Source organism: Bidens hawaiensis, unplaced genomic scaffold (genome assembly GCF_021521415.1).
Source record: "Bidens hawaiensis isolate Kalapana, Puna unplaced genomic scaffold, B.hawaiensis_p1.1 tig00013803_1, whole genome shotgun sequence".
NCBI classification, from domain to species: domain Eukaryota; kingdom Viridiplantae; phylum Streptophyta; class Magnoliopsida; order Asterales; family Asteraceae; genus Bidens; species Bidens hawaiensis.
In genome coordinates, this window is record NW_027492178.1 from 150232 (window position 1) to 168908 (window position 18677).

Sequence of the window (18677 nt, forward strand, 5' to 3'; positions counted from 1 at the left end):
GACTCAAAACTAAAATTAAATTGCATTAAACGTCTTTAATGCCTTTTATTTTGATTTTGAATTCAATCCGTAACTCCCGTTGAAAATAAATTGCATTAAACGTCTTTAATGTTTTTTTATTCTTCTTTTGATTTTCCAACCACTCATCTTTGAGCTTCGATATCTCATTCATCTTAGCTCGGTTTTAGACATGGTTTGACTCGTTGTGATGCTCTCACATAAAGGATAACAAACCCGCAAATATAAATATATATATAATTATTAATGTCCAAAAATTAGCAACCTCACTTTTTGCTAACATTTTCCCAACAATAAGTAATTCAGTTTGGCCTTTTGTTTTTTTTCAAAACCGCTCGGTTTCAGTTTACCAAAGATCGTCCGGCACTCAGGCCTCTCCCGATCCACCTATATGGGCCGAGGTTTGTTAAGTAACACATCAAAATGGGCCGGGCTGGTTCATGTCCGGTTGGATCGATCCACACGCTTTATTAAAATGATCGATAAGTATGGACTTTATGGCTCAGTGGCATATCCTAAACATCACAAATTAACAAAGTCAACTTGGCGGGTTCACGGTCTTTAAAACGGAACCGAACCGTTGCAAAACTAAAACCGAACCGAAGCAAATTAACCGTACTAACACAATATAGACTTATTAAACATTTGTAATAAATATAAATATGTAAAAGTTAATATAGAGTTTTGGGTATGCAAAACTAATAGAATATATTCTATACTAGGAATATATGAGTGGTTATGATTGTCCAAATATTTGTATATTAATTCAAAGATTGTCTTGGCCCTATATATATATATATATATATATTAGGTATTACACGTTTGAAATCCTACTAATAGTAAATAATAATAATAATTTTCTTCAAATTTGCACTGATATCATATTCATTTGTATATGTCATTGTGGAAACAGGTCTTTTTTACCGAGGCAAGCCTCTAAAGACAAGTAAGTGTGCATGTACTTTGGTTTACTAATCTTTTGTTTGCTCCATAATTTTTGATTATGTGGTTTATATATTGCAAATGTTAAATAAATTCATATAGCTAGTATAGCAGTTAGGGGTTGTGTGTGTGGTGCGGTTTTTGGCTAAAACCAAACCGAGAACCAAAACTTCGGTTTTTGGATTTTTGAAACCGTCTTGTTTCGGTTTTCGTTTTGGATTCGGATAGGTTTCGTTTTTTTCGGTTTTTGCCATTTGAGCTTGAAAATTTTAGGCCGAAAAAAAGTTGGCAAAAAATAATTAATATAGGTATAAATAATTTTGTTAATTGTAAAATAAAAGACTAATATACATTTGATCAAAAATATTGGAGTTACATATTTATTAAATTCTGATAAATTAGTTAATATAAAATATAAAAAAACAAAAATTTAAACCAAAACCAAAACCGAACCGTTAGTGCGGTTTTTACAAAAACATAGGACCAAACCGTTGGTTATTGTTTCAGTTTGGTTTTTTCGGTTTGGATTTTTCGGTTTCTGGTCGGTTTTTACGGTTCTTGCACGCCCCTAATAGTAGTTGAATTGTTTTTTACATTAATAAAAAGATTCGGAGGATTGTAAAACCCAAACTTGTTAAAAACTTAAAATTATACACTTGTTTGTTTGTTGGATTTACTCATACATACATACATGCATTCTGTCTAACTCGGTTCAGTCATAATTGCAGAGGCTGCAAATACAGTAGAAGAAGTTCCTAATGATACTATGAAATATTCTCCATTGTGTTTCTCGGTACCTAGTTGGATATATGATCAGAGCCCAAGTTCTTTCACACCTGAGGTCATCGCTATTGGACCGCTGCATGTAAAAGACGAGTGTGTGCAAGAAGCTGCAGGGTCGAAAAAGGCTAATTTGCATAGTCTGTTGAGTCGCATCGATGCCCCAAAAGATGATATAGTGGACTCTTGTATGCATAAAGTGTTTGCTTCATTGATCAAAATCAGGGAATGTTATGCGTGTGCAAGGAACCCGAACCCTTTAGATTCTATTGATGATAATAATCTTGTGGATATCATGGTTATGGATGCTTGTTACATACTCGAGTTCATGCTCATGCTCATGCTCGTGAAACGTGGAAAGAGTGTTATTTCAAAGATTGAAGATACACAAAACAATAATGCGTGATTTGTTGTTGGTAGAGAATCAAATCCCGTTCTTTGTTCTTGATGACATATTTCAGTGCACCGTATTGAAATTTATGCCAGACACATCTCTTGTTGAACTTTTCTGGCCAATTCTGTATACGCACAACTTTATCCGTGCAGATATAAAGATCAAGAGTGGTACTACGATGAATCCCGAGCATATACTTGCCCTTGTGCACCAATGTTACAGGCCTCAAGTTAATGATAGCATTACCGTTGTTACATCACATGACAGTCTCCTTCCCACAAGTTCAAGAATCGAATCAGCTTCGGTTCTAGGAAGGGAAGGGCTGATCTTCAAACGTAATAACGATACGAAATGGGTGATGAGCATGGAAGTGAAGTTACCTTATTTCGGGTCTTGGATTAATAAGCCTACTCTTGAAATGCCCGTATTCTGCGTTAATAATTACACCGAGTCGGTTTTGAGTAATTTAATTGCATACGAGGACGCGTATAACAGAGCTGACAAGAAGTATATTACATCGTATGTTCATGCAATGAGCATGCTAATGAATACCTATGAAGATGTTGCTATTTTAAAAGCGTCATACGTTCTTGTTAACTTTCTATGTACTAATGAACGAGTTGTCGAAATGATCAAGAAAATCGATAGATCAGGTGTAGAGTCCGTGTATGAAGAACAATGGAAAAGGCTGAACAAGTATCGCAGTAGCTGGATGGGTAGATTTGGACTGTAAGTTTTATCTTCTTTTCTTTTGTTGTTCGCTTTTAATTTAATATGACTTTGGTTTATTTTGAGAGCAAACTGATTCTTTCAATGTCATTAGTAATCTAATTATGTGTTTCTGATTTAGGCTTGAATATATACTAGTTTTGTATGCTGATTTTAGTCTTATTTTTGGCTCATTTAGACTTGAATCTGAGCTATGTTTCTTTTTTCTCTGATTTGAGGCTTATTTGTTGTATGGTTTTTAAATCTGTAAGGGTTTTTGGTACATGTTTTTAAGCTTATCAGACTTGCACTTGCGCGCTAATTTGATTGTTTTTGTTCATTTTCAGGTGAACAACTGTTGCGTTTGCATCCCGGTTTGTTGCATATTTGGATGGGAGCTTACTTGCAATGTCTTGAATAATGCTGTTCAAATTTTGTTCCTTCCCCCCCCCCCCTAAATACTAATTGTTTTACTACTTTGAAACCGTGGTAGTAACTGTAATTTTCAGTTCAGATGATTGTTATTATATATGATTTAACCACCTTTTGGCTTAGTTTTATGAAACTTGTGAGGTAAAAGAGATGTTCTTTGATATATGTATATATAAATACAGAACCAATATATAACCCTAACAAAAACTTACATTTTGGTTTATATATTTGTAAAAGCGAATTTAGGGTTTGGTTTTGATTTTGCATGTACTAAAAAACCGAATAAACCTAACGCAAAACGGATTTATAAATTTTTATTTTTATTTTTTTATCAAAAGCAATATATGAGTTAATAAATACGTAAGTCAAATATTTCAACTTAAATGTATTATTTAGTCCATCACTTATTAACAAACAAAAGTTTAGCCCAAATTCATTATTTTGAGTCGGTTTTTTATTCCCTCAAAATATTCAAGATTAAATAACGAAAGCGAGACCAAAACATCAAAACCAAAACTTAGTTCGGCGTTAGCTCAAAACCAATCCAAGCCGAACAAACATGTATAAAAAACCAATGAGATTTTAATAAAATACAAACAGTTTGCTTTTATGAACTTGTCAAGTCTCAACAATAATCAAATATTACTCCCAAAGTTACAAAACTAAAAATGTAACAATAAAACAAAAACAAAACAAAATTCATGCTCTTTCAAACCTCCACAAAAACAAGATTATACACTTTCACCTCTTGTTTTCAAAACCCTTCACACAACCCGACATCGCCCGCTTGCGCCTCCAGCACGTCCTTCCCAAACGGGATCGACCCGACGACTCGCTTAACCCCCGCAAAAACCGCCTTCCGATAATAATCGTCCTCCATTGTCTTTAGCACATCATACACCACCTTGAAATCCAACCGGCCCGACAACACCAAATGCCCGAGAATCTCACCGAAGTTGCTCGGTGCTTTTGGTAAATCGATCGCGATATCATCTAACAACGAGCCGTAGGCGGTGCACCCGGTTACCAAGTTGGCTCGAGTCAAAACCCGTTTTGTGGCCAGGTAGTCCAGAAGCTTAGCCAATGGCTCGACGCATGGTGGGCTTTTTTCCAACGCGAGTGAAACAGCTTCTTTAACGAACTCGGAGTGATACTCGGGTGCTTTTAGCTCCTCTAAACATTGTAACGCCTCGTCGAGAATACGAACACTAAAATATTCCTCGAGTAAAGAAACCGTTTTTCGTTTAAGTTCATCAGGATTTTTCGCCTTGGAAGACACAGCGGGTGACGGTGTTGAAACGGGTTTAACCGGAGATGCCACGGGAGAACCACCGGGTCCGCCAGCGCCTAGTAAAGCACTCGGTTTGCCGCCAATATAACCACCACTACCCTGAGGGAGAAATCTTTGGCTCGGTGACGGTGACTTGTTCGGTAACGGTTGTTGAACGCCACGTGGCATGTTGCGGGACCGAGGGACCTCCCAATTGTCGTCATCTAATGCGGGCGTACCGGGCATCATGCGGGTCCCGGGCATGCCGGGCATCATGCCACCTGCACCGGGACGGTTGAAATTAGGGCCTATATTACCTTGTCCAGAAGATAAAGCGCGACTGTTTCTTATGCTTGCGGTGGACCCCGCACGGAGGCCCATGTTCTTTTCGGCTTCAGTGTGGATCTCTGTAATCGTCTTCGCTTTTACCTATGCATTAAAAAATTACAAAAAAGGATCAACATAGAACGGGTCAATTTCATGTCAACTTGACGGGTTCACAGGTTGAACCGTTTAACCCAGTTACTTTTTACTTTATTTTTTAATGTATTTTATCACAAAATTTTGAACTAAATAGTAAATTGGCATAAATCTTGATAATTAAAATGCAAAAAAATAATAACTAAAATGTATACATTTGTAACTTTTTTTGTTTAAAAAGTGTAATTTTAAATAATTAAAATGCAAAAAAATGAAAATATATATATATATAAAATCGGGTTAACCAGGTAGCGTTCGTGTCAACCTGCAACGTGTTTGGGTTTATACGTCTGACACAATTTCCAAGTCCTGTGGACGAACTGAACGCTCTTGAACCGTTCGACAGGAAGTTCGCTTGTTTAATATACAAATGAACATGAACAAAAAAGGTTGTTTATTTAGCTAAACGAGCAAAACATAAACACATCTCTCGAAGTCTCGTTAGTTCAATTATTTTTTAGAACATTTATTTATGTTCGTGATTTAAAATTCGTTTACGTTCGTTCACTTACGTTCGTTAATGTCCATTAGTCTACGTTTGTATAATCATTTAAACTTTTTAGACCCACACCGTCTACTCCAGTTTTATTAACATCTTAGGCCCAACACGTAAACAAATACATAAACGAACACTAACACGTTAGTGAACAAAAAAATACGTTTAGTACTTTGTGTTCAATTGTTTGCTCTGTTTGTGTTCGTTCGGTTTGTTTGTTTACAGGCCTACAACCCACTAGAGCCTTAACAAAATAAAAAATAATAAATTGAATAAAACAAATAAAATTACCTCTTCCCGCCTCGGAATCCATTTATTTGATCTAAGCTCAATAACATCACGAACCATAAACCTAAAACGCGGTGCCAACTTTTGGTTGGATACCAACTCCTTTAGTCGGTTAAAATAAAGATCATTAATTCGCCTAGATTTCGGGCTCTCATCAAGTTGTTTACCAATTGTATTAAAAAACTGGCAAATTGCCTCAACGTTTTCCTCCTCGGGACAATCTTTATTATCCGGTCCCAAAAGTTCCTACAAAATCCACAATTTATCACACAAACGAATTACAATAATTTAAATATAATTTTATCAATAGTAAAAAGTGTAGCTTTTGTAAGCAAGTGAACAGTATTGTTTTTTTTTTCTTTTCTTAAGGTTCAATTTCTTTATAAATTTTAACCTGACTATTTTTCATTTTCTTTATACATTTTAAAAAGGCTAGATACGCGGTTGTGCTTAATTTTTTTTCCCTACATTCCAATATATAATATATATTTTATTGAAAACCGAGTTGTATTCAAATAATGTATTTTTTTTGCATCGTAAGCTATACGATAATTTTGTTGAGATTTTTACTTAAGTTCCAATATATACAACACTTTTTGTGCTTTCCGAATGCCTCGCTGAGAATTGTTTTTATCTATGTTCCGAATTTCAATAACAGCCTGAACGACGTGTTGAAAGATAATAAAACAAACCTGAACGATGTGATGAACGATCTTTTCAGGGACCATTTTCTGCTTCAAAAGCTCACCGATTAAACGGATATTTCCGAGAGTACGCAGCTTAATTAACCGTTCTTTATCTCTACGTTCGGCTTCTTGTTCGGGAGCGGTCATTTGCCTTATTTCTGCCCTTAACTTGTCAGCACCTTCAAAAGCTTCTTGACAGCTATTTAACAATACACGTTTAAACGTGATCTCCTTTCCATCGGGTTCATCAGATGGAAACGGGGGCAGCTTTGTGTTGAGATCCGAACACAGTTGAGCATACATTGGGCAAAATGTCGGCTCGAGAACCGCTTTGTCAAATATTAAAGAAATAACCCCCTAAATTGCAAAAAAAGTATAGATATAAATAATATATTTAAATTATCAGTTAAAGTAAACCATTTAAAGTATACACATACCTTAAGAATATCAGCTGTTGTGATCCCCGAGTCAATGAGTTGACCCTTGAGAAGGTCAAACTTTTCTGGAGTCAACTTGTTCAGGATACTAAAAGTCAAAAAGGGTCAATCGTAAATTTCAAATCCTTAACGCTTATAAATATATTAAAAAATATATTAACAAATATATTTAAAAAATATTACTAGTTTACCCTTTTACGGTCTTCAAAACGCGGTCTTTTTCAGATAGGGCTCCCCTTCGAACCGACCATGGGACCTCGGCTTTGATAAGAGCGGGAGCAGAGCCCTGTTCAAAAATTATATAAAAAATAAATTATCAACAAATATAAGACAAAAAAAAAAAGAAATATATGTTGCTAAACTGACCCCTTGGTTAGCTGAGGCTTGTGTTCTACCAAATTGTGAATTTGGTTCTTGGCGGTTAAAGTCTCGGTTTTCCCGACCGCCATCCCAAGACCGCTCGTCTGCTGACGGTGGAGCCCGTCCCCGCCAGTCCCTGTTGTTGGGCTCAGAGTAGCGCGCCTGAGACTGAATTGGCGCCTGTAATAATAACATATTTATTATATATAAAAATAAAGTTCGGCAAATAATAATAATAATAATAATAATAATAATAATAATATAGAAGTAATAAAGGTGATACGAAAGTTGAGTGCTTACGTTTCCTTCAGACCTGGTCCAGTTTTGGGCTTCACCGAAAAACTCAGCTTCAACTTCTTGTTTGACTTTAAGAATTGCCTCAGGGATATCTACAACCTATTAAATAAAATAATTAATGACACAAACCCTTTGTTAAATTATTATTTAAACAATTAGAACACAAAAGAGGGCTTGAATATTAAATACCTCTCTAAGTTGCAACAGTTGGTCTCTGGTGTAACGAACACGCTCCCGAAGCTCGAATCGAGAATCATTGTTCTGAAAAAAAAAAACGAATCAAAATCGACAATGAAGCTATTGAAAGAATGCTAAACTACATAGATGTTCCTTAACTTATAATTAAACAATTAACAGAATTCAAATATAACTAAATGTTGGTGGAATCATTCCGATCATCGGTCCAATAACAAGCGCATCTATATTCACCGCAATAACTACCAACTCACATTAAAAACCCCCCAATGAAATTAAATTATTGAAATCCCAAATTATTTTTTTTCCCAAAAAAGTGATCCGTATAAATAATATCATAACTTTTACTGGCAAAGTATCCCACGTTATAGCTCGCTCTAAACTAGCATACATTAAATCATCTAAATATCTAATATCATAATCACATAGCACTATAGCAGGTATATATATTACCTTCAAACAAATTCATATAAACTTATTAGCAACATACACGACACAAAATAGAGAAAGTTAAACACATTATTAAAAATCCAACCTTTATAAAAAACACTTAAATCAAGATCCCTTTTGTCACAACTCTAATATCACAAATCAACATCAAAACTAAATCTTGAATCAATACTAAAGATCAAAACCTATGCAACTAGATGGGATAATATTCAGCTAAATACAAGCATATACGAAATTAAAGGGCCAAAACTTAGAATTCTAAACTACATAAATGTTCCTCTTCAACGACACCAACTTCCCAATTAAACCATACTCAAATAATAATAACAATAATAATAATTAGAAAAAAAGATAAAAAATAACTAAATTAGTAAAATACAACCCATAGCATATAAAAACCCATAACACACTAAAAAAAATCAAATCTTGAATCAAAAAGATTAAAACCAGATCCCATTTTTCACTATCCTAATATCACAAACCAACATCAAAACTTAATCTTGAACCAAAATCAAAGATCAAAACATATGCAACTAAATGAGATAAAATCCAGCTAAATACAAGCATATATGAAATTAAGTGCCAAAACTAATAATGCTAAGCTACATAAATGATTAAATGTTTCTTCAAAAACACCAACTTCCCAAATCCCAAATCAAACCATACTCAAATACTAATAATAATAATTAAAATTTTAAAAAAATACTTACAAAACAACTAAATTAGCAAAATACAATCCATAACATACAAAAACTCAAAAGACTAAAAAAATCAAATCTTGAATCAAAAACACTCACATCCAGATCCCTTTAATCACAACCCTAATATCAGAAACCAACATCAAAACTTAATCTTGAACCAAAATCAAAGATTAAAACATATGCAACTAGATGTTATAAAATTCAGCTAAAAACAAACACATATGATGTTCATATATGTAATTAAAGAACCAGACCTAAGAATGCTAAACTACATAAATAATAATAACAATAATAATAATAATTAAAAAAAAACTAAATTGGCAGCATACAATCCATAGCATACAGAAACTCAAAACACTAAAAAAAATCAAATCTTGAATCAAAAAGATGCCTTTTTTCACTACCCTAATATCACAAATCACCATCAAAACTAAATCTTGAATCAAATCAGCAAGATCCAATAAGGGTTTGAATAAATTAACAACCTTGATGACTGAACCACCAGCATGAGGACGAAGATCAGAAGAACCACCAAAAGCCAATGAAGTAGCAGTAGTATTAGTAGTTCTTCCGCGGGTCCCACCACCTGGTCTTAAGCTCAACACTGTCTGATCAGCCTGCTGCATACCTTGATTCTTTATACCCTTTGATTGTTTGATTGAATCCAACAAAACCCACAAAGATTATTGGGAGATTGGTTGATTTGTGCAAAAAAGATTCAAGATTTATTATTATTATTATTGTTATTTGATGATGTGTTGATAGTAAATCTTGATTGATAGGGTTTGCTGGAGGAAGTGAGAGAATGAATGAATGAATAATATTATTATGAGAGAGAGAAAAAAGAAAAGAAAGAAACCCTTTTAAGTTGTTGGTGTGGTGATGAGGATGATGAATTGATGATGATGATGGATTTTGTTAAGTTTTTGTAGTTAAAGTTTGGTGCTTTTTTGAACTTTCTTGGTTTTTAGAGGGTGCAAATTGTAATTATACAAGAATTTGTATGATCTTAGGTAGGGTGTGCATGGTGCGGTTTTTGACGATTTTGAGCCAAACCCATAGTCATAACAGATATGTTGATTAACGGATAACGATAACCATAAACGATCTGTTATACCAATTTTGGTTAATCGGTTTTGAAGGTTATAACGAGTCGATTAACCATAAGTCCGTAACCAAAACAACGTAACTGGGCCTAAAAGTTTGGTAATATTTAAAAAAAATAAAAACTACATTACATAATCCAATAAAATATATAATTCATAATAACAATAGCAAATATTAGAAAAATTGGCAATATATAATCTAACAATGAAATTCAAGTGGATTCGATAACAAGCGTTAAACCGAAATCATCAAAATAGTATAATTCGACAATATGTTTGATGAAAGTTAATCCCAAACATATTGTTAGTTAAATAAATGGGTCGGTTCAGTTATGGCGGGTTTGAAATTACCTTTAACCAAAACCGACACGTGTTTTGCGGTTTCAAAAATTCATTAAACCGGCTCATCAGTTATGTCGGTTACCGATTAAAATTGGTTCGGTTATAGCGGTTATTCTTCGATTAACGATTATGATGGTTATGTAGTTTATCTCTAATCTTAGAACTTTTAACACATATAAATAATTTAATACTCATTTCAATTCAGATAGCGCATCAAATTTATACATGCATACATACATATACGATTACAAGTGTTTTAAGTGTCACCTTAACAATATATATGCATAATTGTATGAATAAAATAAACAACATGACCGTGTAATACGTTGTTGTGTTGATGAGGATCATGATGATTCTAGATTTTATACTTTTTTTGTAGTTAAAGTTTGTTACTTTTTTGAACTTTCTTGTAACTTGAAGGGTGCAAATTGTAATTATACGAGAATTGGTATTATCTTAGGACTTTTAACGAATATTGTTTTGTGTTTTTATGACTTTGTCTGTATTTTGATTAAGTTTTATAAAAGATGGACTCGTATTAAGTATTCATAATGTTATATTCATTTCTTTGAAAATACTGAATATTAAAGGTTATATAAGAAAAGTGTAAGTATATGTAACTAAAGTCAGAGTAGGTATGTGAATTAATCAAAGAAGTTGGTGTAATTGGATTCACGGTATGATGTTTTTGTTTTTTTATAAAGTATAGGGTTTATACTTAATCGTTTTGAAAGTGTTATTTCGGATTCTATCTATATATATGTTTGCTTTTTTTATTGGTGAAAAAGTATCATGAAATATATAAGTAAGATACATAAAATTAAGACACTACGAGAATATGAGTACACATTGAACTATTGAAAATTGGTTAAATAATTCTGAATTCTATTTGAGAAAAGTAGGTTGGATTAAGATGTTTTTATCATTGATGTATTGTTCCGTTTATGCCCTACGGTTGAGGAAGCTTATGATAATGTATTGAGGCGTGTATACTTTATATATTTCTAGAATTGCAACATAGTGTTGTTGTTTTAGAGTTGTGTAAGACTCATTTTATAGAAGTATCGAGTTCTAATCTTCACATATAAAGAAATTACCACAACCTACTAAAATGGGAGTGCATCTTGTTCATGATTCGACCAACCCGTTATAATCATGAAAATAATAACATTAGCATGATATAAAAAATATATATATTTTCTAGATGGGTTTAATGTGTTTTTAACCACCCCCCCCCCCCCCCCTTCCAAAAAAAAAATAATAATAAATAAAAAAATGTAAAATGTGTTCCCCAAAGCTATATATAAATTTTCATTCTCCTCATCCTAATCCTAATATCCTTTTTTTTCCACAGTATAAATATCTATTTCTTATTATTTCACTAATTCTCTCGTAAATTAATTATCCATATTGGCATTTTCCTAAACTATTGTTATTGTTCTAGCCATATATTTAGCCAAACTGGGCCATATACTGACCTAAGTAGAACAAAGTAATACCACTTAATAAAAAACATGTTTGTCTTACTTATAAAAACATCTCACTTTGTTTAGTTTCTAACTCATTTTTTAGGTTTTTTAATTGAATATTTGTCTCACTTTGTAGCATTTTTACTTATTGAGGGTACCAATTGATTAATTGAATCCATGATGTTGCTCTCTTCACCATAAAGGACGAGGTTAACCTTGAACTTTGTAAAAAATGTAGCTTATCTACAATTTTGTATGTATTATGATTTATGCATTTGCTATCTAGGGCTTTAAATCTTTATTTAAAACAGTATTAAAAGAATTAATGAAAGATTATGTTAGGTAATACTTAATGTGGGGGTATTTAAAGCCTTTATACAAAATTTAAATGTTTAAAAACATCTTAAAAAGTTAAGTTAATAAGTTATTAATTTTAATTTAAAAATTAAAATGTATTATAAATTTTCGAAAAAAATATAAAAATAATAATTACTCTTTAAATGTATTTACAATTTTTTTATTGTGTTTTAGGAAGTTGGTGTTTATCTATTTACATTCCGTCGTTGTAAATGATAACTATTTGTTGATATTAAATAACATCAAGTCATATAGAAATAGAATATTTTATTATTTATAAGTATGTTATTTTCCATAAATATATATAAGATTTTAATAAATATTTTGGTTTATTTAGTTTACTTATGTTTGTTTTTGAACAATTACTTTCAGTCATATCTTTTTCAACGGCTTTAATCCAATATCATTTCTTTATCACGAGACTTGAACTGTCAACTTCAAAAGATAACAGTTTACACATCTTGATATCACTAAACAAAGTTATTAATATACATAAAAATTAAAATATATTTCTAATAAGCATATACTGCAACTTAGATCTTCTTTGCTATTTTAAATCATGTTAATCCACATCATAAAACCACTTTCTAAAATACCAAACATGTTTCAATTCTTTAAACTATATAATTCTATAAAACTTTAATCAAATTAAGTGCAACAGATATTTAATAACAGTTAGAACCTAATTATTTTTCCATTAATCAAATTTAGGGTTTGCAATTTAGAAAGGGGTGGCGGCGCAGCTTGTTGCCCGCCTACCTGCTATGTTGATGTAATATCTATGTTTCTACCATGAAATAAAATTGCATATGTGTTCACGAACACAATTAAAATCGACAAAAAAAATTAATAAGTTGCTCTTTGTCATTCTCTTGTCATCATATATCAAGTTGTCCATTTTAGCTAATACATATTTATAACTTTTGTTGATAAAAGCTTTAAAATTGCAAGTTCTTTAAGAAACACTAGCTAGTAACTACCATGTTTTATATGCACGTATATTTGAACTTTGAAAAACCATAGTACCCAAATATTGATAATTTTATGAATAGGGTATTAAAGACAAAACCGGTACGTACTGAAAATCCGTATCAGTGTCGAAAATACTTAATACGGTATCGAAGACAAAAATTCAAGAAAATATTGATACCGAACTATACTGATACCGTATGGATTCTTGAACCTCAAAACATCTAATTAAATATCAGTACCGATAAGAATACCGGGTATTGCATATCTAACTCTCAACTATAAGTGAATTTATTAATTTAGTTCATTGTTATTGTTATAACTTAATACACATAACATTCATAACATTGCATAAACACTATCCAAAATCTACTACATTATTACATTACACAACACAGTAAGAAACTACTATCAACTACTAAACTGTAACAATCAAACACATTACATATTATCAAGTATTCCACATATCATTATACTTAATCCACCTCCTCAATCTTTGGCCCAGCGCCGCCGCTACCGCCACCGCCACCGCCACCGCCACCGCCACCACCATTACCCATCGGCACATCACCGCCACCGCCGCCTTGATACATCTTAGCAATAATGGGATTGCAAACACCTTCCAACTCCTTCAACTTATCCTCCAACTCATCCACCTCCGCCAACTGATTCTTCTCCAACCACTCCAAACCGCCATCCACCGCCTCCTCAATAGCTAGTTTATCCTCCGCCAACAACTTCCCAGCGAACTTCTCGTCTTTTATCGTGTTCCTCATACTATACGCGTAATTCTCTAGCGCATTCCTCGCCTCTACCTTCTTCTTAACCTCCTCGTCCTCCGCCTTGTACTTTTCGGCTTCTTGCACTAATCGCTCGATTTCCTCTTTACTTAACCGCCCCTTATCGTTCGTTATCGTGATCTTATTCTTAACACCCGCAGTCCTATCCTCCGCATACACATTTAATATCCCATTCGCGTCCATATCGAACGTGACATTAATTTGTGGGACCCCTCGGGGAGCGGGTGGGATACCCGTCAGCTCGAATTTCCCGAGGAGGTTATTATCTTTAGTTCGCGCTCGTTCTCCCTCGTACACTTGAATCAAAACCCCCGGTTGGTTATCCGAATACGTCGAAAAAATTTGTTCCTTTTTCGTCGGGATTGTCGTGTTCCTCGGGATTAAAACTGTCATCACACCGCCAGCAGTCTCCAGACCGAGGCTCAGCGGTGTGACATCCAGGAGGAGAAGGTCCTGGACCTTTTGGTCCCCTTCTCCGGTCAAAATCGCCGCCTGGACCGCGGCCCCATACGCCACCGCCTCGTCAGGGTTTATACTCTTACAAAGCTCTTTCCCATTAAAGAAATCAATCAAAAGCTGCTGAACTTTCGGGATCCGTGTCGACCCGCCGACGAGAACCACCTCGTGAACCGAACCCTTATCCATTTTCGCGTCTTTTAAGCATTTTTCTACCGGATCCATACACTTTTTAAATAAATCCAAACACAATTCCTCGAACCTCGCTCGAGTAATTGTGGCATAGAAGTCGATTCCTTCAAACAAGGAATCGACTTCTATAGTGGTCTGTGACGAAGCGGATAGCGTCCGCTTCGCCCGCTCACACGCGGTTCTTAACCTCCTCAAGGACCGCGCGTTACCACTAATATCCTTCTTATGCTTCCGCCTAAACTCCGTCACGAAATGATTCACCAACCGGTTATCAAAATCCTCCCCGCCTAAATGCGTATCACCCGCGGTCGATTTCACTTCGAATATCCCTTCCTCGATCGTCAAAACCGACACGTCGAACGTCCCGCCCCCCAAATCGAATATCAAAACATTTTGTTCGCCTTTTTGGGCCGATTTCTTATCCAACCCGTACGCAATCGCGGCCGCGGTCGGCTCATTAATAATCCTCAACACATTCAACCCCGAAATCGCTCCCGCGTCTTTCGTGGCCTGTCTCTGAGAATCGTTAAAATACGCGGGAACCGTCACAACAGCGTTTTTAATCGTTTGCCCCAAAAACGCCTCGGCTATCTCCTTCATTTTCACTAACACCATCGAAGATACCTCTTCGGGTGCGAATTGTTTCGTTTCGCCTTTATAATTAACTAAAATCATCGGTTTATCGCCCGGACCCGCCACGACTCTAAACGGCCATAGTTTAATGTCGCTTTGAACCGACGGGTCCGAAAAACGCCTCCCGATTAATCGTTTGGCGTCGAAAACCGTGTTTTGCGGGTTCATTGCCACTTGGTTTTTCGCGGCGTCACCGATCAGCCTTTCGGTGTCGGTGAACGCGACATAGGATGGTGTGGTTCGGTTGCCTTGATCATTTGGAATGATCTCGACACGGTCGTTTTGCCAGACCCCGACACAACTGTATGTTGTGCCGAGGTCGATACCTATTGCTTTGTCTTGTTTGATTGACATGTTTTATTTAAAGCTTCAAACTAGTGTATAATATTAGTTACTGACTGGAATTGATGATATTTGAAAGTGGGTTTTGGATTTATATATAAGACATTTAAGGTAAGGTGAATGTTCGAGGAAGTACGAGGAAGGGTACGAGATTGTTCTGGATGAGGCGGGAAAGATCAGTTTCTTGACGAAATTGCCCTTTACTATGTTAGACTTTGGTTAACTAATTAGATCACGTCACGTGTCAAAAATTATCCGTTAAGACACCTAGATATTAAAATCTACGTGGCTCTCTTATTATTTAATTATCGAGAGAAAATTGACGGACCTCCAAAAATATATTGCGGCACACATCAATGAATGAGTTGGTGGTGGAGTGGTAAGAAAAAAGACTTAGTGATCCATGTGACCCAAGTTTAATTCAATTCATGCCTCCAACATTTAGTTTCGGTGGCACTCAGGTGACGATGAGAGACTAGGCGAGTGGGTGATGTTCGCTAGTTGAATCATTGAAATGAACGGGTTTTATCTCACCACAATGTCGTGTTTTCGGACAAATGTTCAAGGGCGTTGGCCTTATGAGTGTTTTCCTAGGATCAAATAACGAGTGTATCCCAGTGTGGCGAACTTAGCCAGTAACCCATAGATTTTTAAATATCAGAGTGTCTTGACGAGATTTTTGACATTTGGTATAACCCGAAGATAGTTTTGAGGAGAGCCGATTTTGATAGATAAAAATGATGAATTTGACAAGTACAAGTCGGTAGGTTAATTTTGAGCGAGATGGTTCTGGAGGCTGGTTAGAAGATTGATGTACAAAAATATCCTTTTGCTTACGTGGATGGAGCTAAGCTAGCAAGGTTGCTTGCTTGACTTGCATCTTGAGTTTTGGTACACGTGGCAGGGTCTAAAATATCTGTTTTCTGTTGCAAACATACATCAAAAGTTAGTTAAGTGTATATAGGATAACTGTTAAAATTTAATATTAAATTTTTTTATAATTTAAAAACATACACACCTCTCATTTTTCCTCTCTGGAGGCCATAGCTGTCAAATTTTTATTCAAATTTATTTAGTGTAAAGTGTTTTTTTATTCTTTTGGTGAATGAATTGACGTGTTACAACTCAACTTTTAAAAATAACTCATCTGCACATTAACGTCTACAAACTCATCCACTATAGTATATGTCAAGCCATCAAAGGAATTGTTTTGGAAGCAAAGTGAATGAATTTGCAGACGTCAAGGGTTGTTTTTAAAAGCGAGGTTTCAAAGTGTATCTGTCCTTTTTACCACAGAGGTGTGAAGAGTATTTTTCTCTAAGAACAAAGTTGAATCAAGCAATTGTCACATTGGTTTATTCAAATATCTTGCTCTGATGCTACTTCTTGGATCGATTTTTAAAACAATTGTTAAAAACGTTTGAGAGCTCTTAAAAAGTGGGAAACGTTCGATGGACCAAATGATGTACACTTTTATAGCGTATGTAAATAATGGATAATTTCGTTAATTTAAGGTCAAAAATGAAATCTGCTATATATCTCAAGAACGAAAAATGCAATGTACTTTAATTATATCTACAATCAACCTATTTTTTAAGAAACCAATATAAAGCACATATGGATATATTTTATAAGGCCAACCTTTCAACTAGTTTACCCATTTTATTGGAACTCATTTACAACTTGGTAACTCATGAGCCATTAAACACCCTAAGTCTCTAACCCATTATAACTTGATTAACACTTAATACAAAATGTCAATTCATCACCAAGTTTAAATAAAAGGGTTACATTGGTCGTGTTCAAGTTACAAAATTTTAAGTATGTCAGAGGTTATGTTTGTTGTCCTTGACACAAAGAAATATATAGGTCTTGTTAGGCTTCATCAATTTAATCACTTACCCAAACTTATCAATCTAACACGATTGGCATCCTTACTTATAGCCCAAGGCGTTATTAATTGAAAAGTTGTAACATACAAACATTTTTATTCATAATTAAACTAAACATGTTCACATATTCAACGCACACCCCGTTTAAACTACAACACTTAAATCCAGACAACTATTAACTACAAATCCGTTAGGTTGACTTGAACACAGACTGCTAGTGTTCAACTAAACATGTTTGAGAATTCAACTCAAAACTAATTCAAACCCATTTAAACTATACGATTCTTAATCCATATAACTATCAAAAACTTATTGGTCTTGCAATCCTTAAAATCTTAGGACATAACAACTTATGAATCCGTTACATTGACATGAACACAAGCTATTCACCTAAAACAAGTTCACTGATTCAACTTATATTAATCCATACCCATTTAAGCTATACAACTCGTAAATTCAAACAACTACTAAATCTTCTAGATCTTGCAATCCTTAAAACTTGAGGGCATATCGACTTATAAATCCGTTTAATTGATCTGAACACAAGTCGTGCGCCTAAACATATTCACATACTAGGTTACTTACCCGTGTAGCACACGGGTTAGAATAAGTAATTTTTTTTAAAATAATAACATAATATGAAATACAAAAAAAAATGTATCACATATATAAAGATATATTATACGATAAAATAATTACACATTACGCAATTTAAAAATAAAAAGTTATTAGTAACTTCATAAATCATAAATTATTTATTTGTTATTTTCTATATCAAAACTTAGTTTTGAATGACTACTTTTTTAAACCAACTCGTGGACCAAAACTCATTTTAATCTTAAATTGTTTTGACATGAACAATGTTTGATACTTTAACCGGTTAAAGAAACTCACCCGTTTCGTATTTGTTACTTATAAAAAACTAATATTAATAACTAATGCAATATATTTTATATTAAATAAATTAACATATTTATGATGATATTAATTCTTTTAAATTAAGATGGAATTATTAAAAATTGAAAATAAAATATTAAAAAGAGAAATGTAATTAATATGAGAGAGGTGAGTGAAAATTTTGTAAAAATAAATATAGTGATAACATGTGATACTAGAAAGTTTTATTTATTAAATAATATATTAGATTCGACTCAAAACTAATCAAAACTATTAACTATACGTGAC

General features: G+C 34.0%; 3 protein-coding genes across 4 annotated transcripts; 1 reads left to right on the plus strand and 2 right to left on the minus strand.

Annotated features, from left to right (window-relative positions):
- Positions 1 to 2312: 2312 nt before the first annotated feature.
- Positions 2313 to 2867, plus strand: LOC143544891 (UPF0481 protein At3g47200-like). The gene has a single exon (XM_077036877.1). It carries the CDS (start codon positions 2313 to 2315, stop codon positions 2865 to 2867), a length of 555 nt encoding a protein of 184 aa, XP_076892992.1.
- A 1009-nt stretch (positions 2868 to 3876) lies between these two features.
- On the minus strand, positions 3877 to 9808 carry LOC143544921 (eukaryotic translation initiation factor-like). 2 transcript variants are annotated; one of them, XM_077036898.1, is made up of 9 exons: positions 9420 to 9808; positions 7778 to 7849; positions 7592 to 7687; positions 7298 to 7471; positions 7123 to 7217; positions 6932 to 7019; positions 6501 to 6851; positions 5812 to 6054; positions 3877 to 4973 (listed from the first exon to the last, which is right to left on the minus strand). In XM_077036898.1, exons 1-9 carry the CDS (start codon positions 9558 to 9560, stop codon positions 4029 to 4031), a joined length of 2205 nt encoding a protein of 734 aa, XP_076893013.1. In that variant the 5' UTR covers positions 9561 to 9808; the 3' UTR covers positions 3877 to 4028. The 2 variants fall into 2 exon arrangements, with proteins under 2 accessions (XP_076893013.1, XP_076893011.1); XM_077036896.1 differs by having other exon boundaries at positions 9417 to 9808.
- Positions 9809 to 13653: 3845 nt separating this feature from the next.
- On the minus strand, positions 13654 to 15612 carry LOC143544922 (heat shock 70 kDa protein-like). The gene has a single exon (XM_077036899.1). The coding sequence runs from the start codon at positions 15610 to 15612 to the stop codon at positions 13654 to 13656; it is 1959 nt and encodes a 652-aa protein (XP_076893014.1).
- Positions 15613 to 18677: the final 3065 nt, after the last annotated feature.

Coding starts and splice junctions, on each gene's coding strand:
- LOC143544891 (XM_077036877.1), top strand. CDS start 2,313: ATGAATCCCGAGCATATACTTGCCCTTGTGCACCAATGTTACAGGCCT.
- LOC143544921 (XM_077036896.1), bottom strand. CDS start 9,560: ATGCAGCAGGCTGATCAGACAGTGTTGAGCTTAAGACCAGGTGGTGGG. Junction 7,850..9,416: donor GTGGTTCAGTCATCAAGGTT/GTTAATTTATTC, acceptor TTTTTTTTTCAG/AACAATGATTCTCGATTCGA. Junction 7,688..7,777: donor AACTGTTGCAACTTAGAGAG/GTATTTAATATT, acceptor TTTATTTAATAG/GTTGTAGATATCCCTGAGGC.
- LOC143544922 (XM_077036899.1), bottom strand. CDS start 15,612: ATGTCAATCAAACAAGACAAAGCAATAGGTATCGACCTCGGCACAACA.